Source organism: Thalassophryne amazonica, chromosome 2, assembly GCF_902500255.1.
Source record: "Thalassophryne amazonica chromosome 2, fThaAma1.1, whole genome shotgun sequence".
NCBI lineage: Eukaryota > Metazoa > Chordata > Actinopteri > Batrachoidiformes > Batrachoididae > Thalassophryne > Thalassophryne amazonica.
The window spans coordinates 32994687-33013589 of NC_047104.1; the positions used below are offsets into that span (position 1 = coordinate 32994687).

The following is an 18903-nucleotide window of genomic DNA, read 5'->3' on the forward strand; positions in this document are numbered from 1 at the left end:
AACGAGTTTACTGCTAACATCATGAATGTTAATAATGGCAGGTTAGTGAAGCAAATAAAAAAAACAAAAAACAAAAACAGGCACAAATGCACAGGATGTTCCTACAGTTCAGCGTTGACTCTTGACATAAAGACATCAAATCAGATTGCACAGCAACATGAAACCCATCTGGATGACAAAGCACAAACAAGATCTTGATCCCTCCTCAGTGAATAAATCTTTTTTCCATCCCTTCTGCTACATGCAATATACAATTCCTGACTTTAATTTGCTCTCTGGCGATTTGGTGGCCCCGTCACTGCACGGTAATAAATCTGATTCAATGCCTCACCGCTCAAAGCCCACCATAGAGACAGAGTACTTACCAGGACTGTCATGCAGAGAATTCTAATTCAGGCAGCTCCATGTTGCCAAGGAAATTCAAAATGCTTCCGAAAGCATGGAGACAGGGATGCAGGATCGAAGTCAGGCTGGATTCACACGGGGGAGAGGGGTGTAAGGAGAGATGAGAATCCTCTGTCTGAGGGGCATTTGAGAGATGCCTTCATCCTCTCCAGATGCGCTAAATCCAGCAGCACTGATAGGCTGACATGTAAATACACACGCTCACATACATGCTGCACCTAGCAGAGATGAAGAGGATGAGGGAGGGGCAGCTGATCAGAGAGGTGGAAGGAGGAGCTGCAGTGCACTGGGAGACAGAGCGGCTCAGAGCACCAGCAGCAAGGGGAGTTGAAAGAAATGGAGAGAAATGTTCTCTGATTGCACTGGCTGCATCATTTACTTTTTTTTTAGTTTGCCTATTTCTGGACTAATTTATATAATGTGAGTAAGTGGAATACAAACTGTAGATTAACATCAGCCTGATGTGTGGTGACACAAGAGAGGAGGTTACAAAGGCAGAAATATGGAGCTGCAGATAGATGAGCCGAGGGGGCGGCAAAGGCGACGACACCACAGGGATACACAGCAGACTTAATTTAATTTCTGCACTTCGGCAAACTGATCGTGACAGGCAGTTTAGGGCTGCAGCCACACTTGCGCATAATTTGGTTGCAGAATATTTTGATGAATGTGTTTTGCCACAAAGCATGGATACACGTGGCTTTTCACAAGGAGGCACTGTATTTGTTTTGGAAATCAACACAAATAGGTCTTGTCAAGCACTATTCAGGTGAAATTTGTCAAATTGACAGAGACACCAAATCACAAGATGTACTGATATTTCAAGGCACCTGGGAAGAACTTATGCACTCTGGACAGAGGTGTTTGGCAAAGCAGATCTCTTTGCAGCAGAACAATGGTCCAAGCCATTTGGGTCCAGGTGGTTCTTGTCTTACTGTACAGCTCTGAGACTTTGATGCTAATTGTTGACCTTAGAAGACCACCTGAATGACTTTGTATCAAGTGAACGGTTACTAACAAGGCTATTCCACAGGGCGCCATTCTACTGCGATTGCCCACGATCCAAAAAAGTGCAAAAATGGGATAGAATGTTTTTTTTTTGTTTGTTTTTTTAAATCTGGCTTCTCTCCTAACAGGCTTATAAAGTGCAGGCCTGGTAAATGGCTGGCTTTTAAAGTGCAGACCTGGCAACCCATCCAAAAAGCCAAAGAAAGGAGCTGCACCCTTAGCCAAAATCTGCAAAAAATGCTGCCTCAGCTTCAAACTTTACCCCTATGGAGCACAATCAAACTAGTTTCAAGCCGTAGTGGTGATGAATACCCCACTTAAAGTAGTTTGAACATGACTGAAGTCATTAAGACTACAAATACTGGAAGCTACCACATACTTTCACTGATTTCAAGAATTGGGATGACATTTTTGAACAGTTCAGAAATTGGATTCTGATTTCAAAACTGGTGCAGATGATGGTCATAACTATTACATGCTTCCATCTGGATGCCACTACTGAGTTCCATCTATAAACAAAAAGAGATAACTAAACAGGTATAAAAACTCATTCTTCCCTATATCAGTGAACCTCCTGAACTCAAACCAAAGAGCAGGTTGCTAATGTGTCATTGTGATTGTACAGTATTGTCTGGGTCTGTCTTGTCATGTCTGTACTTGATTAGTGTATTTTATTTGGCTGCCTGTGTGTCCAAGACAGATTTCCTCTTGGGGAATTTGCTTGCCTCTACTGGTGGTTGGCTCTCACTGCGGTATTGTATCACTTCCTCTTCCGGAGCACAGCGGTGTTTTTCTGTATCTGTTAGCTGTTTAATCTGCACAGTTAGATTGATCTAGTTATCTAGATTACGATTTGTTTCCAAGTGTAATCTTTACGTGCCTTAACTAAAGCACTCCTTCTGCTGAATCACCTCTAAATTATTTACACATTATTCACTTTGCGTGTTTTTAGGAATCCGCTAGCTTAGCGTAGCTACTAGCTCTTAGCCGATTTAGCATGGCGGCTTCTCCTGTCTCTCCCGCACTTTTCTGCTCTGGGTGTGAAATGTTTAGTTATTCCTCGGCCTCCTTTAGCAGTAACGGTACTTGTAATAAGTGTAGCTTATTCGTAGCTTTGGAGGCCAGGCTGGGCGAATTGGAGACTCGGCTCTGCACCGTGGAAAATTCTACAGCTAGCCAGGCCCCTGTAGTCGGTGCGGACCAAGGTAGCTTAGCCGGCGTTAGTTACCCCCTGGCAGATCCCGAGCAGCCGGGAAAGCAGGCTGACTGGGTGACTGTGAGGAGGAAGCGTAGCCCTAAACAGAAGCCCCGTGTACACCGCCAACCCGTTCACATCTCTAACCGTTTTTCCCCACTCGACGACACACCCGCCGAGGATCAAACTCTGGTTATTGGCGACTCTGTTTTGCGAAATGTGAAGTTAGCGACACCAGCAACCATAGTCAATTGTCTTCCGGGGGCCAGAGCAGGCGACATTGAAGGAAATTTGAAACTGCTGGCTAAGGCTAAGCGTAAATTTGGTAAGATTGTAATTCACGTCGGCAGTAATGACACCCGGTTACGCCAATCGGAGGTCACTAAAATTAACATTAAATCGGTGTGTAACTTTGCAAAAACAATGTCGGACTCTGTAGTTTTCTCTGGGCCCCTCCCCAATCAGACCGGGAGTGACATGTTTAGCCGCATGTTCTCTTGAATTGCTGGCTGTCTGAGTGGTGTCCAAAAAATGAGGTGGGCTTCATAGATAATTGGCAAAGCTTCTGGGGAAAACCTGGTCTTGTTAGGAGAGACGGCATCCATCCCACTTTGGATGGAGCAGCTCTCATTTCTAGAAATCTGGCCAATTTTCTTAAATCCTCCAAACCATGACTATCCAGGGTTGGGACCAGGAAGCAGAGTTGTAGTCTTACACACCTCTCTGCAGCTTCTCTCCCCCTGCCATCCCCTCATTCCCCCATCCCCGTAGAGACGGTGCCTGCTCCCAGACTACCAATAACCAGCAAAAATCTATTTAAGCATAAAAATTCAAAAAGAAAAAATAATATAGCACCTTCAACTGCACCACAGACTAAAACAGTTAAATGTGGGCTATTAAACATTAGGTCTCTCTCTTCTAAGTCCCTGTTGGTAAATGATATAATAATTGATCAACATATTGATTTATTCTGCCTTACAGAAACCTGGTTACAGCAGGATGAATATGTTAGTTTAAATGAGTCAACACCCCCGAGTCACACTAACTGTCAGAATGCTCGTAGCACGGGCCGGGGCGGAGGATTAGCAGCAATCTTCCATTCCAGCTTATTAATTAATCAAAAACCCAGACAGAGCTTTAATTAATTTGAAAGCTTGACTCTTAGTCTTGTCCATCCAAATTGGAAGTCCCAAAAACCAGTTTTATTTGTTATTATCTATCGTCCACCTGGTCGTTACTGTGAGTTTCTCTGTGAATTTTCAGACCTTTTGTCTGACTTAGTGCTTAGCTCAGATAAGATAATTATAGTGGGCGATTTTAACATCCAACACTGCATTTAATCTATTATTAGACTCTATTGGCTTTGCTCAAAATGTAAATGAATCCACCCACCACTTTAATAATATCTTAGATCTTGTTCTGAATTATGGTATGGAAATAGAAGACTTAACAGTATTCCCTGAAAAATGGTGTCTCACTAATTTAGAAGATCTTCACTTAGCCTGGAAAAAGAGTCTGTTGCTCTATAAAAAAGCCCTCCGTAAAGCTAGGACATCTTTCTACTCATCACTAATTGAAGAAAATAAGAACAACCCCAGGTTTCTTTTCAGCACTGTAGCCAGGCTGACAAAGAGTCAGAGCTCTATTGAGCTGAGTATTCCATTAACTTTAACTAGTAATGACTTCATGACTTTCTTTGCTAACAAAATTTTAACTATTAGAGAAAAAATTACTCATAACCACCCAAAGACGTATCGTTATCTTTGGCTGCTTTCAGTGATGCCAGTATTTGGTTAGACTCTTTCTCTCCGATTGTTCTGTCTTAGTTATTTTCATTAGTTACTTCATCCAAACCATCAACATGTTTATTAGACCCCATTCCTACCAGGCTGCTCAAGGAAGCCCTACCATTATTTAATGCTTCGATCTTAAATATGATCAATCTATCTTTGTTAGTTGGCTATGTACCACAGGCTTTTAAGGTGGCAGTAATTAAACCATTACTTAAAAAGCCATCACTTGACCCAGCTATCTTAGCTAATTATAGGCCAATCTCCAACCTTCCTTTTCTCTCAAAAATTCTTGAAAGGGTAGTTGTAAAACAGCTAACTGATCATCTGCAGAGGAATGGTCTATTTGAAGAGTTTCAGTCAGGTTTTAGAATTCATCATAGTACAGAAACAGCATTAGTGAAGGTTACAAATGATCTTCTTATGGCCTCGGACAGTGGACTCATCTCTGTGCTTGTTCTGTTAGACCTCAGTGCTGCTTTTGATACTGTTGACCATAAAATTTTATTACAGAGATTAGAGCATGCCATAGGTATTAAAGGCACTGTGCTGCGGTGGTTTGAATCATATTTGTCTAATAGATTACAATTTGTTCATGTAAATGGGGAATCTTCTTCACAGACTAAAGTTAATTATGGAGTTCCACAAGGTTCTGTGCTAGGACCAATTTTATTCACTTTATACATGCTTCCCTTAGGCAGTATTATTAGACGGTATTGCTTAAATTTTCATTGTTACGCAGATGATACCCAGCTTTATCTATCCATGAAGCCAGAGGACACACACCAATTAGCTAAACTGCAGGATTGTCTTACAGACATAAAGACATGGATGACCTCTAATTTCCTGCTTTTAAACTCAGATAAAACTGAAGTTATTGTACTTGGCCCCACAAATCTTAGAAACATGGTGTCTAACCAGATCCTTACTCTGGATGGCATTACCCTGACCTCTAGTAATACTGTGAGAAATCTTGGAGTCATTTTTGTAGGACTGCTTTTTTGCATTTACGCAATATCTCTAAAATCAGAAAGGTCTTGTCTCAGAGTGATGCTGAAAAACTAATTCATGCATTTATTTCCTCTAGGCTGGACTATTGTAATTCATTATTATCAGGTTGTCCTAAAAGTTCCCTAAAAAGCCTTCAGTTAATTCAAAATGCTGCAGCTAGAGTACTGACGGGGACTAGAAGGAGAGAGCATATCTCACCCATATTGGCCTCTCTTCATTGGCTTCCTGTTAATTCTAGAATAGAATTTAAAATTCTTCTTCTTACTTATAAGGTTTTGAATAATCAGGTCCCATCTTATCTTAGGGACCTCGTAGTACCATATCACCCCAATAGAGCGCTTCGCTCTCAGACTGCAGGCTTACTTGTAGTTCCTAGGGTTTGTAAGAGTAGAATGGGAGGCAGAGCCTTCAGCTTTCAGGCTCCTCTCCTGTGGAACCAGCTCCCAATTCAGATCAGGGAGACAGACACCCTCTCTACTTTTAAGATTAGGCTTAAAACTTTCCTTTTTGCTAAAGCTTATAGTTAGGGCTGGATCAGGTGACCCTGAACCATCCCTTAGTTATGCTGCTATAGACGTAGACTGCTGGGGGGTTCCCATGATGCACTGTTTCTTTCTCTTTTTGCTCTGTATGCACCACTCTGCATTTAATCATTAGTGATCGATCTCTGCTCCCCTCCACAGCATGTCTTTTTCCTGGTTCTCTCCCTCAGCCCCAACCAGTCCCAGCCGAAGACTGCCCCTCCCTGAGCCTGGTTCTGCTGGAGGTTTCTTCCTGTTAAAAGGGAGTTTTTCCTTCCCACTGTAGCCAAGTGCTTGCTCACAGGGGGTCGTTTTGACCGTTGGGGTTTTACATAATTATTGTATGGCCTTGCCTTACAATATAAAGCGTTTGTTGTGATTTGGCGCTATATAAAAAAAATTGATTGATTGATTGATTGACAATCTTGAATATAACAAGTTTATTCAAGATTGACAAACACAGATCATGAAGTTACTATGATGCTTCAAAACATGTCCCAGTTTGCTATTTGGGAATAAATGGGAAGGAACAGTGCTCTGTGGAATAGCCCCATAAGAGAGACTAAGCTGAGAAATGTCACATATATTCTGATGGAACTGTGACATGTCACACATTCCTCTGTGCATGATCCAGCACACAGGTGTCACTCCACACTTCACCTGGCTGCAGTAGATAGATGGCTGTTTGGTGTCATGGATGCAGAGACACATGGGATCAGCCCAGACTTGACTGATATGATTGAGTTTTGAGTTCACGTTGATGCTATATTTTATTAGTTGTTAGCGCTCGTAGGCATTATTTTGTGTGTCATTTGTGATGTTTATTATGACAGTGGGTTTTGTGAACATGTAGTGTGAAATATAACCATAGACTGTATATATTCTGGACAAAGCCTGAATGATGTAATAAACGCCTCAAACAACCAATATTAAGCCCATGTCTGGGCCGTGGTCTGGGCATTCCCATGTTGACAAGTCTGATTTTTGTGGACTGTGTAGCGGTACTCCTAATGATTTTCTTTGCTGTGGACACTAAAAGTTATGAGCTGTCTATTTTCTCAGTAACTGTGCATTAAGTGCACCAAATGGACGAAGCTGCTAAAAGTGCTAACACCATTAGCGTACAACATTATATAAGATGGGAGAATCACTGAAGGTCAATAATGCAACCAAGACGTCTTAGATGATCTGTTAGGACGTTTCACCACACAACAAGCCATATTACTCAAAGACTTTCTAATAAAATACTCCAGACAAACAGACACAGCCTCCATAGCAGCCAGCAGCCACACTGAGTGGGCCTCCGGATTATGGTCAGGTGGTACAAGAGGCAGATATGCCTTGTTCAACTGCTGCCACTCAAAGCAGCTGTGCCACCAAATTTCATCTTTAAACATCTTGAACTAAGGAGTTAGAAAAAAGATCAAGTTGTCATGAGGGGGGAACTGTCTATAGAGACCAAATTTTATTTTGTACCAGGCTGTAAACATGTTTATTTTTGCTGCTATGGAATGTGCTCTGTTTTAGAGCCAGCCTCAAGCGGCCAGTCAAGGAACTGCAACTTTCGGTACTTCAAGAAGGGCGTCATCTGATGACATCGAAGTTTACCACTTAACTATAACAGAGAATGTGTGTGGCCCAAAGTGTCACACATTAGGGCTTCAATTTCATTGTCTCACTTAACTGATTCTAATTTAAACCCTGAGTGCACTGTGGCTTTTGCTGAGTTTCATCCTCTCGCCTAAAATGAAATGCATAAAGTTGTTCAGCAGTTAAGACCTCTAATTGTCCTTTGGATGCTGTTCCTGCACAATTTTTAAAAAGTGTTTTATCTGTCCTTGGGCCATACATTCTAAATGTTTTGAATGTTTCCCTTTTATCTGGCTGTGTTCCAGCAATTTTAAAGCATGCTTTAAGGAGTTCAGCCACTCCTTAAAAAGCCAACCTTGGATCCCAATATTCTTGCCAATTATCGCCCCATTTCAAAGTTGCCATTTTTGGCAGAAAATTGTTTATGATCAATTGCATTCTCATTTGGACTCCAATGGCATTTTTGAAAAATTTCAGTCTGGCTTCAAATCTCTTCGCAGTACTGAAACAGCACTCCTAAAAGTTTTAAATGATCTCCTCTTAATTGTTGACTCTGGTTGCTCTGGGATTTTAGTTTTGTTAGATCTGACAGCAGCATTTGACATGGTTGATCACTGTATCTTTCTGTCCTGTTTGGACCATTATTCTGGTTTTAAAAGCACAGCACTGGACTGGTTCAAATCTTATCTTAGAGACCGAAGTTTCTCTGTATACCTTGGGCCTCACCAGTCCAGTTCAGCACCCTTAAATTATAGTGTTCTGCAAGGCTCTGTTTTAGGCCCTGCCCTTTTTTCACTTTATATGTTGCCACATGGCACCATACTCTCATAGTACAACCCAATTCCAATGAAGTTGGTACGTTGTGCAAAATGTAAAACAGAATATAATGATTTGCAAATCCTCTTCACCCTATATTCCATTGAATACACCACAAAGACAAGATATTTAATGTTTAAACTGATAAACGTTATTGTTTTTGTGCAAATATTTGGTCATTTTGAAATGGATGCCTGCAACACATTTTATATATAATGCCGAAAATACAACCCCAATTCCAATGAAGTTAGGACGTTGTGTAAAATGTAAATAAAAACAGAATATGATGATTTGCAAATCCTCTTCAACCTATATTCAATTGAATACACCACAAAGACAAGATATTTAATGCTCAAACTGATAAACACATTTCAAAAAGCTGGGACAGTTGTATGTTTACCACTGTGTTCCATCACCTTTCCGTCTAACAACACTCAATAAGCTTTTGGGAAGTGACAACACTAATTGTTGAAGCTTTGTAGGTGGAATTCTTTACCATTCTTGCTTGATGTACCACTTCAGTTGTTCAACAGTCCGGGGTCTCTGTTGTCATATTTTGTGCTTCATAATGTGCCATACATTTTCAATGGGCGACAGGTCTGGACTGCAGGCAGGCCAGTCTAGTACCCGCACTCTTTTACTACGAAGCCACGCTGTTGTAACACATGCAGAATGTGGCTTGGCATTGTCTTGCTGAAATAAGCAGGGACGTCTCTGAAAAAGACGTTGCTTGGATGGCAGCATGTGTTGCTCCAAAACCTGGATGTAACTTTCAGCATTGATAGTGTCAACACAGATGTGTAAGTTGCCCATGCCATAGGCAACTTACACACCCCATACCATGACAGATGTTGGCTTATGAACTTAGTGCATGTAACAATCTGGATGGTCTTTTTCCTCTTTCATTCATTCATTTCATTTATACAGGAAAAAGGTTAAAAGCACAATTGCACATTACCCCAGGCCTGACTCAGTTAAAACTGTTTTACAGCAGGTTCCTGTTTTACACATAAACCTACACACAAACAATCATTTCATTCAATCATGTGGACAATAAACCTAACATGTACAGCACACATTCATAAAATCATAAATACATAAATAAAAAGATAAAAAGATAGACAAGTGAGAAAGGCAGATCAGTGGTTACACGAATAACTATTCAATAAATCATCTCTGTAAGTTTTTTTAAATAGTATCTCTGAGCTGATAGTTCTAATGCCCAGAGGGATATCATTCCACACCTTAGTATAGATGTAGAAGAATGATCTTTGTCCATAAGTGTTTTTATAAGAAGGGACTTGGAGCTGTTCCGCCGATGTTGATCTGGTGCTCCTTTGAGAGTTTGTAGTTGGTACTAGAGCCAACAGAGCTGGTGGCAGGTTGAAGTTTTTTAACTGAAAATAGAATCTAATAGCCATACTACTTATATAGTTGTTGAAGGTCAGAGCATTTGATCTGGACAGAGCTATACAATGGTGGGTCAAACCTGGAAGTTGACAGTGAATTTTAAAAGCTCTGTTGTACAGTCGAGCCACAGGATCAAGAACATCATTTGTGGTGAGAGACCATATAGGCAAACAATAGGAGATAGAGGAGAGGACTACGGCATGGAGGTACATGTGAGAAACAGAGGTTGTCAAATATGGTCTGATTTTGTTGTAGACATACAGTTTTTGTTGCAGTTTCTTGGTCAGAGAGTTGACATGTTCTTTGTAATTAAGATGAGAATCCAAGAGCACACCAAGATATTTATAGGTTGCTGTTATGTGCAGTTTGTAATCGGAGAACATGAGTGTGTTGCACATTTGGAGTTGCTTCCTGGGGGAATGAAAATACATACATTGTCTTTTTCATGTTAATACTAAGGCGGTGATCCGTTAGCCAGTTTTGGAGTGTTTTGAGATCAGATGACAATTTAGCATTTACAAAATTGGGGTTTAAGTCGGAGTAAAAGAGTACAGTGTCATCTGCATACAATAAAATGTTAGAATAGTTGCATATAAGTGGGAGATCATTAATATAAAGAAGAAACAGTAATGGACCAAGAGTACTCCCTTGTGGTACACCGATATTGTATTTAAGAGGACAAGATTTAGTTTGACCTCTTTTGTCCAGAGGACACGATGTCCATGATTTCCAAAAACAATTTGAAATGTGGACTCATCAGACCACAGCACACTTTTCCACTTTGCATCTATCCATTTCAAATGAGCTCGGGCCCAGAGAAGGTGGCGGCATTTCTGGATGTTGTTGATGTATGGCTTTCCCTTTGCATGGTAGAGTTTTAACTTGCACTCATAAATATAGCGACGAACTGTGTTAACTGACAATGGTTTTCTGAAGTGCTCCTGAGCCCACGCGGTAAGATCCTTTACACAATGATGTCAGTTTTTAATGCAGTGCCACCTGAGAGATTGAAGGTCACGAGCCTTCAGTGTTGGTTTTCAGCCTTGCTGCTTACGTGTAGAAAGTGCTCCAGATTCTCTAAATCTTCTGGTTAGATTATGGAGTGTAGATGATTGAATCCCTAAATTCCTTGCAGTTGAACACTGAGAAACATTGTTCTTAAACTGTTGGATTATTTTTTTATGCAGCTGTTCACAAACTGGTGATCCTCACCCCATCTTTGCTTGTGAATGGCTGAGACTTTTGGGGATGCTCCTTTTATACCCAATCTTGCTTATTGAGCTTATTTAATATTTGCAAAAAACAATAAAGTTTATCAGTTTGAACATTAAATATCTTGTCTTTGTGGTGTATTCAGTTCAGTATTGGTTGAAGAGGATATGCAATTCATTGTATTCTAATTTAATTTAATTTATTAATTTATATAGTGCCAAATCACGACAAAGTCGCACCAAGGCGCTTCACATAATTCACAACAACACAAATTAATCTAAATTCAAAATTAAAAGCAAGAAAAGCACAGTTAAAAGATAAAACACAGTAGAATAAAAATAAATTACAAAGCAAACACAAACAGATTAAAAAATTAATGATAAGACAGTCTAAAAAAGTGGGTCTTCAGTCTTGATTTAAAAATCTCCACCGTGTCAGACTGCCGAATAACAGCAGGTAGATCATTCCAAAGAGCCAGACCACAGTAGGAGAAGGCTCTATACCCCACAGACTTTTTGTTCATCCTCTGAACACACTGAAGCCCTGCGCCCTGCGAACGCAAAGGCCTCGCAGGTACGTAGGGCTTAACCAAGTCCGCCAAGTAGGAAGGCGCCAGTCCATGAACAATTTTATAAACCAACAATAAAACTTTAAAATCCAATCTGGCAGAAACCGGTAGCCAATGAAGGGATGCCAGAATGGGAGTAATGTGGTCAAACCTTCTACTTTGTGTCAAAATTCTGGCAGCAGCATTCTGCACTAACTGAAGTCCTCGAATGCTAGACTGTGGCAGACCAGAAAATAAAGCATTACAATAATCCAATCTAGAAGAGACAAATGCATGAATCAGAGTCTCAGCATCAGCCATAGACAGGATGGGGCGAATCTTTGCTATATTCTGTTTTTATTTACATTTTACTAAATGTCCCAACTTCATTGGAATTGAGGTTGTACAACATGGCCTTTCATTTTTATGCAGATGACTTCCAGATTTATTTGCCGCTTAAATTTCCCTTGAATTCTGTTGCTGTTTTGGTAAATTGTCTGCAGGAAGTAAAAACTTGGTTGGCCCAAAACATTTTAATTCTCAATGAGAAAAAAAAAAAAAAAAAAAATTATTGTTTTTGGTCCTATATTGTCTGCTGGCTCGACTGATGTGCTTGGTCCTTTGTCTCCCTACATACATGACTCTGTTAGAAACTTGGGGGTAATTTTTGATAGCTCCTTTAAAATGGACAACCAAATTAATTCTGTGGTTAAGGCCAGTTTTTACCAACTCAGAATCTTAAGTAAAGTAAAGACCTTTACATATCAGAGCTGCTCCAACTCTAGAGTCTTTTAAATCTGCTCTTAAGACATATCTTTTTGCTTTCGTTTTTAATACAATTTAAGCTGTATGTGTCTGTTTTTTTAACTTGTCTTTTGTTTATTTGGATTTTAATGGTTCCTGTTTTTTGTAATGTTTTTGATATTTTTTTAACATGTGAAGCACTTTGGGCAGCTAGTGTTGTTGAAAATGTGCTATCTATCTATCTATATATATATAAATGACATTGACATTATGGCCTGTGTGTCTGATAAGAAGTGTTCATCTTTGTTCATCAGGAGCTTGTTGTTCACAGATTCGCCCTTTCCGCAAATTACAATCACATTAATGTGGGGATAAACGTGGCCCAGGCTCACCCATGCATTATTCCACCATGTCACTGTATAACATTGAGCCATCAAACAGTGTTTTTATTAAATAATTCAAACTCACAACTGTGAAGTTTGATATTTGTGTTCCATGATTAGTTCCTCAATGATGATACAAAAGCTGCAACAGTTCCCTCAGTTTGCCATCAAGCTTCCAGCCATATCAATTTTGCCAAACTCTACAGATAAAATCTGCATTGCCAAGTCGTTGTGTGACCGCGGTTTAACACTGCTTGGAAACAGATGAAGAAGCTTTTTCTGTTTTAATGCCAAAGTTGAGGATTAATGCCCACCCATCATGAGTGAGATCATCAGAGAGAAAGAAAAAGAGAGAGAGAGAGAGAGAGAGAGAGAGAGAGAGAGAGAGAGAGAGAGAGAGAGAGAGAGAGAGAGAGAGACAACTCTCACCTTTATTGTGAAAAATGGATGTGCTGGTGATAGGCAGAGCTGTAACAGGGCTGGCACACATGCCAATATGGCCAGTGGCTCCACAGTCTCTGGTGATTTGTTGGAGATTATGAGCCTGTGGGTTTCACTGTCTGATGGCCAGGACTGGAGGGTTTCATTAAAAATGCATGTCAGTAAAGTTACTAATGAATAAATATATAATGTGTAACCTGACTCACGTATCACAGAATTAAATTAAGAAGTAAAAAACATAATGTAACTGGAGAGTACATATGCCTGATTTTTTTCATAAAGATCTATGTAATATCACTTGAAAAATTCATTAAAATGTTTAAAAATGCCATTTTGCAAGTTACATACCAGTTACAGGTTAATTAAAACACATTTATTGAATCAGTCACGTATCACTGTAAATTGTCTGTCATTGTTCAGACAGCTTGTATGAGCAGCTTGATATTTTGATTTTCCTATTTCACTGCAGATTAGAATTGGCTACTTTTTCTTTCATACAAACTGCACAGCTAAATATGGAATAATGAACTTAGAGTTATGAAAGAAACCATATAGCTTCAGAAAAGGGACTGCTCGCCAGCTACTAAGTTCTGGTGTGGCTGACAGATTTGAAAATGTGATTATTTTTAGATTTTGTGTTTAATAAGGTTACACTTTTTCCAAAATGGTACATGGGCTGCATGTGTATAAAGGCTTTTCCATTTGGATCAGAAGAACAAAGTGCTTCACAGTGATGTCTCCCATTTACCCATTCACACACACCAGTGTCAGGCTGCTATCATGTGTAACAGAGACTAGCAGGTGGTGCTATGCAAAAGAAGTCTGTCAACCTCACTCCCCTGGGTCAAAAGATGGTCTAGTGACCAGTGTTGCCACAGTTACTTTGAAAAAGTAATCCAATTACTGATTACACCTTGAAAAAGTAACTTAGTTACTAAGGTTCAGCCAGATACTCGTTTTCAGATGCATTATTGATGACTACGAGCATGATACAAGTAAAACTCGTCATTATCTGTGCTTGTGCTGAAGGGAAATCTTCATTGGCTAATTGACTGTCTTCATGCTCTGTGACTGGCCAGTCACACACAGCGCCCGCCCCTACCTACACAGACACGTTTCTACAACCAAACCTGTGCCCCACTCTGGCACACGCAGACAGGATCTCTCTCTCTGTGCTTGGTTTGATTCTACTTCACGTTGCTCTCTCAGTACTCCTTAAGTTGTCTTCAGCTCACCTCTTTTTCAGTTTGTGTGATATTTAACTCACTCGATGCCATTGACTCTAAAACACGTCTTTTCCGATAGTAACGCCCAGCACCAAAGATGTGTCATTGAGCCAGTTTCTTTTCTTTTCTTGTGGTATGTTTGTTGTTGACATGGACATAGAACTCAATTTTCTATGGGTCTTGAAAAAACACTAAAATGCTGAAAAAATCCTGGCACTGGGATGTTCTGAACTTTGAAAATGGCTGGCACTCAATGAGTTAAAGTTACTTGGTGAACTTGACAGAGTAAGACAGAGCTGAAAATGGCTCATGTCACGTCGGTCACTGCCTCCATTCCGGTAGGTTTTTTTTTCTTTTTAACCGTTTATTTGCTCTTCGTTTTGTTGGTGATATAAAGTCAGTTGGAAAACTTTGCTCGTACTGAACGCGGTGCTTTTGAGAAGAATACAGTGAACAAGGATGATATATTATTTTGCTGTTTGCCATCACTGGATGTTTGCATGAATCACCAAGTTCACAGAGATCATTAAAAAATAGTCTTACAGACCACTTACACACACACACACACATATAGCTGAACACACAAAGTAGCCTATATTAATATTTTTATTGAATATGGCTGCATGCAGTATCTGACACTTTCTCACTGCAGTTCATAAAAATAAATTGGTCAGTCGAGCAACCTCTCTCTCTCTCCCTCTCACAGTCACACAGACATGCACACACAGAAACACACACCTTACACAATATTGTTTAACTTCGTGTGGAAAAAATGCCATAAATGTTAGGTAGTACAAATAAATAAATAATTGAAAAAAAAACAGTTTGATGATAAAATGACAAAAGTTGTGATGAGTATGACAACTGTTGTTCACGCATACTTACGAGTAGTAGTAGTTCATTGTACTATTGTGATCAAAAACACTGAGGCTGTTCTGTAAATATTCATTCAAATACTTAAGAATATTCATGTTCTGAGTTCATAAAAAACTTAGTTACTTTTGTGATCAAAAACACTGATTTGAATTTGAGGCTGTTCTGTAAATAGTTTTCAAATAAACAATAACTATAGCAACTTCTGATCAATCCATATCAATTTCAGACTTAAAATAATGTACTGATTTAAGCCCCACCCATCCTGGGTTAAACCACGCCCACTTCTGGTTTAGGCCCCACCCACTACAAGTACAGCTATGGATACAGATAATGTAGATGTTGAACAGATACAGATAGTGGTGTACTCGCTCATCCCTATGTTACTTTACTGATTACTCAATGTTAAAAGTAACTAAGTTAGATTACTAGTTAATTTATTAGTTACTTTCGGCAGCTGCTGACAACAGTTATTATTATTATTGTGGCTCATGTTCGTTTAAGTGTTGTTAGTGATTGATTTTTTTTGTGATTTAGTCATTTTAGTTATGTTGCTGTTACCATGAGTGAGTTCAGTCTCATGTTGCTGACACCATGAGTAAAATGTGTCTTGTATTTGATCTCCACCATTTGTGTCTCAAATTAGAAGCATCAGCATAGACAAACAGCTATGTGTGCATGCGCACCTGCGTGTAGGATTAATAAATGGAATAGTTTTGCCTGTGTTGAACGCTTGGTCTCCAAAGACAATAGTTTTATTTTTTGACCCCTGTGCAAACTGAAATTGACCTTTGTTAAAGTTTTTTCCATTTTTACCTTGTCACTCCACAACATTTAGTCAAGGATAGTCTAAATTATACCTTTTTGGAATTATTATGATCAGATCAATAATATGGTATAGCTTTCAATTAGGGCCGGGCAACCTTAACGCGCTAACGTTGCGTTAATTATTGAGGTCATTATCGCCGACAATTTTGTTCCTCCCCTTAACACTGCTGGCTTTTTTTTTTTTTAGCTTTTTATGACTGTTGTTCATTGCCTTTTGTTTTGAAAGCGTCAGTCGGGAGCAAGCTTATGTTGCTGCTTCCTGCTGATAGCTGAGTTCACACAGAAAACGACACGAGGATCGAGAAAAGTACAGGCTATGCAATGCACACCAAAACAAACTGCAGAAAGACGCCGAACTTTTGAATGGACATTTTCGGTACAAAATTCTACAGGATCAGGCCCGGATCCAGACCGGTTTGGACCGATGCAGCTGCATCGGTCAATTTTTTTTTTACGCATCGTTCGTCATTGGTAAAAAAAATCTTGAATAATCCCGAATAGTGCCAAACGTGTCCCCGTGGTGAACACAGCTTTTCGGTGGTTTTCATGTCAACCTATAGTCCGTAAATTATACGGATTTTTCCGAGTTTCAGAGTCATATGACATACAAATAAAGTCGGATATTCAGGATTTGGTCTGTAATCAACCGTTTCTGCAGCGTGGCTCCACTTTGAAACCATGAACCATTGAAGCAATGCTTCGATACAGTAGCTCATTGGTTCTTTGATTCACTGCTCTTCAGAAACGGCAAGTCTGCTTCTTAACCCCTCTCAAAGCCATTAAAATATCGTCAGTCACTTTTGTGTGGATTAAAGTCACTAACTGGGACTCTTGTCTTGTTGCTGTCAAGAAACGAGAATCGTCCTCCGTTCCGTTCACGCAGCTCGAAACACTGCGCGGCCGAGACAGAGTCCGGTCAGAATTAATAACTTCAAAATGAATCACCCCTTTAAATAAAATGACACCTCTTTCCAAACGCTGTAATACAGACAAGAAACTACAATCGACTAAAATGTTTTTTTCCTCCCAAAATGAAACGTGCTGTATTTTCTTTTCAAATTACATCCTGAAGTGAAGCACAGCAAGCTGTAAGAGCTCAGCTCAGATATATGGAAAGACATTCATGTCAATAATGTCTGAAAGGAAATGCTTTTGACAAAAACTACAGATTTTGTTTATTCCTATTTATGTCCAGAGATCAAGGATTCACCATGTAGAGTTTATTATGTCCAACGTTTAAGGATCCAGTGACCCTAACCCTAACCCAATTTCATATTTATTTACTTTAAGACTCAATAAAATGTTCAATTTCAATTCAATTTAATCAGCTTATAAAGTGCCAAATCACAACAAAATCTAAATATACTAAAACAAATACATCACAATTGTACACATATCAAATTGTGGTATGTGTACAATTGTGACGTATTTGTTTTAGTATATTTAGTCATGGACATGAATTTTGTTACCTACTGGACAGTTTCTAATTTTGATTGACATCAATGGAAAATGTCTGTATCTCAATATATTATTAAGAATATATGCAGTGAATTTTTTATTGATTTTATCAATTGAAAAAAATCATATATAGATTCAGGTATAATTGAAAGATTTGGGCAATAAATTTGATCCTGTTTACAGTCAATTTTTGTTATAGTGTTGTTTTTTTAGGACATCATATTTATACAAATAAGAAGTGTTCACTATGGTCCATGAAGTATAGTAAATATATTAAAAGAAGTGTGACAGTGTATGTTGCACACGAATAAAATGAGGATTATTGAATAACAAGACATGTATGATTTTTATTTTATCATTGGGCAAAAATGCATCTGTCAGATTTTCACTCTGGATCCAGCCCTGAGGATGGCGCATTGGAGAAAAGCAAAGTTATCTGTAATGATTGCAACGCAGAATTTGCGTTTCACCGAAGCTATACAAGTCTCAGGTAACACCTCAATGGTTACTGTTTTTTATTTATTTATTTTTACAGATTCTCATTTTGATATGAAACAGGATAACAAATGACCTGCCAGTGGTTTTATATTTGATTTCATTAGAGTGTTTCAGTTGAAATTTACATTTTCAAATAAAACTGCTTTTAAGCGGCTTTTGAATTCATTTTTGGGTTTCACATATACCATGCGATTAATCATGATTAATCACAGAAAGTCATTGAGTTAATGCGATTAAGATTTTTTATGTTTGCCCACCCCTACTTTCAATATGATGGGAACATTTTAAAATTTTAGCCACGCTTGTGTAATTCTTCATTAACCCCTGTAGGCCATGAGAGGTCAGGTCCAGGATACCTCCACATCTGAAAATAAGTATTAGTTAATTTTGAATATGTGTGCCAGATTCATTGCTTTAGTCACAAAATGAACAACTGTTAGGGAAATTTTTTAGCTAAGCTGCACCACTAGTTGTAGTAGTATGAAAAAATTGTCTTCAAAAGTGGACCTTGAATGTAGGGGTGTTGTGGGGAGCTGTGTCCCTCCCCCCCACACCCCATTTGTATCTCAATTTACCCGTTTTTCCGCCTGACCAAGAAGAATGGATAACGTGTATTTATGAGAAAACATGACCAGATTGACAGGTAAGAAAGTTTTTTTCTGCGATTTTTATGTCACGTCTTCCTCAGAAAGAGACGTTAGGTGCATCTGAGTGGAAAAAAAATGTGTCGCGGTTCTTCAGCTGTTCAATAAGGACACTCACAGACCAGCACAGAGTTTTAAAGAAACTAAAAAGTGTAAAAATGTCTTTGTAAAGCTCAGTGCAGGTGCGCTGATGTCACCGCACTTTGAGACACGACAGCTGTTTGTTCAATTCAGATCTGCTGAACAAAACAGCAGATGAACAGCTTGCAGCATCAAACGCAAAGTGGGTGAATGTGAAGTGGG

General features: G+C 39.3%; 1 protein-coding gene across 2 annotated transcripts in view; it reads right to left on the reverse strand.

Moving 5' to 3' along the window:
• The window catches only part of lingo1b (leucine rich repeat and Ig domain containing 1b), a 107056-nt gene extending 106380 nt beyond the window's left edge, over positions 1-676 (reverse strand). Inside the window, exon 1 of one of the 2 annotated variants that reach the window (XM_034184784.1) lies at positions 366-676. Coding sequence is in view for 1 of the 2 variants with exons in the window: in XM_034184792.1 (XP_034040683.1) it covers positions 366-377 (12 nt within the window). In the remaining variant the exon portion in view is untranslated. The remainder of the gene's footprint in view (positions 1-365) is intronic. The other variant, XM_034184792.1, reaches the window with a different exon arrangement.
• Between the last annotated feature and the right edge of the window lie 18227 nt (positions 677-18903).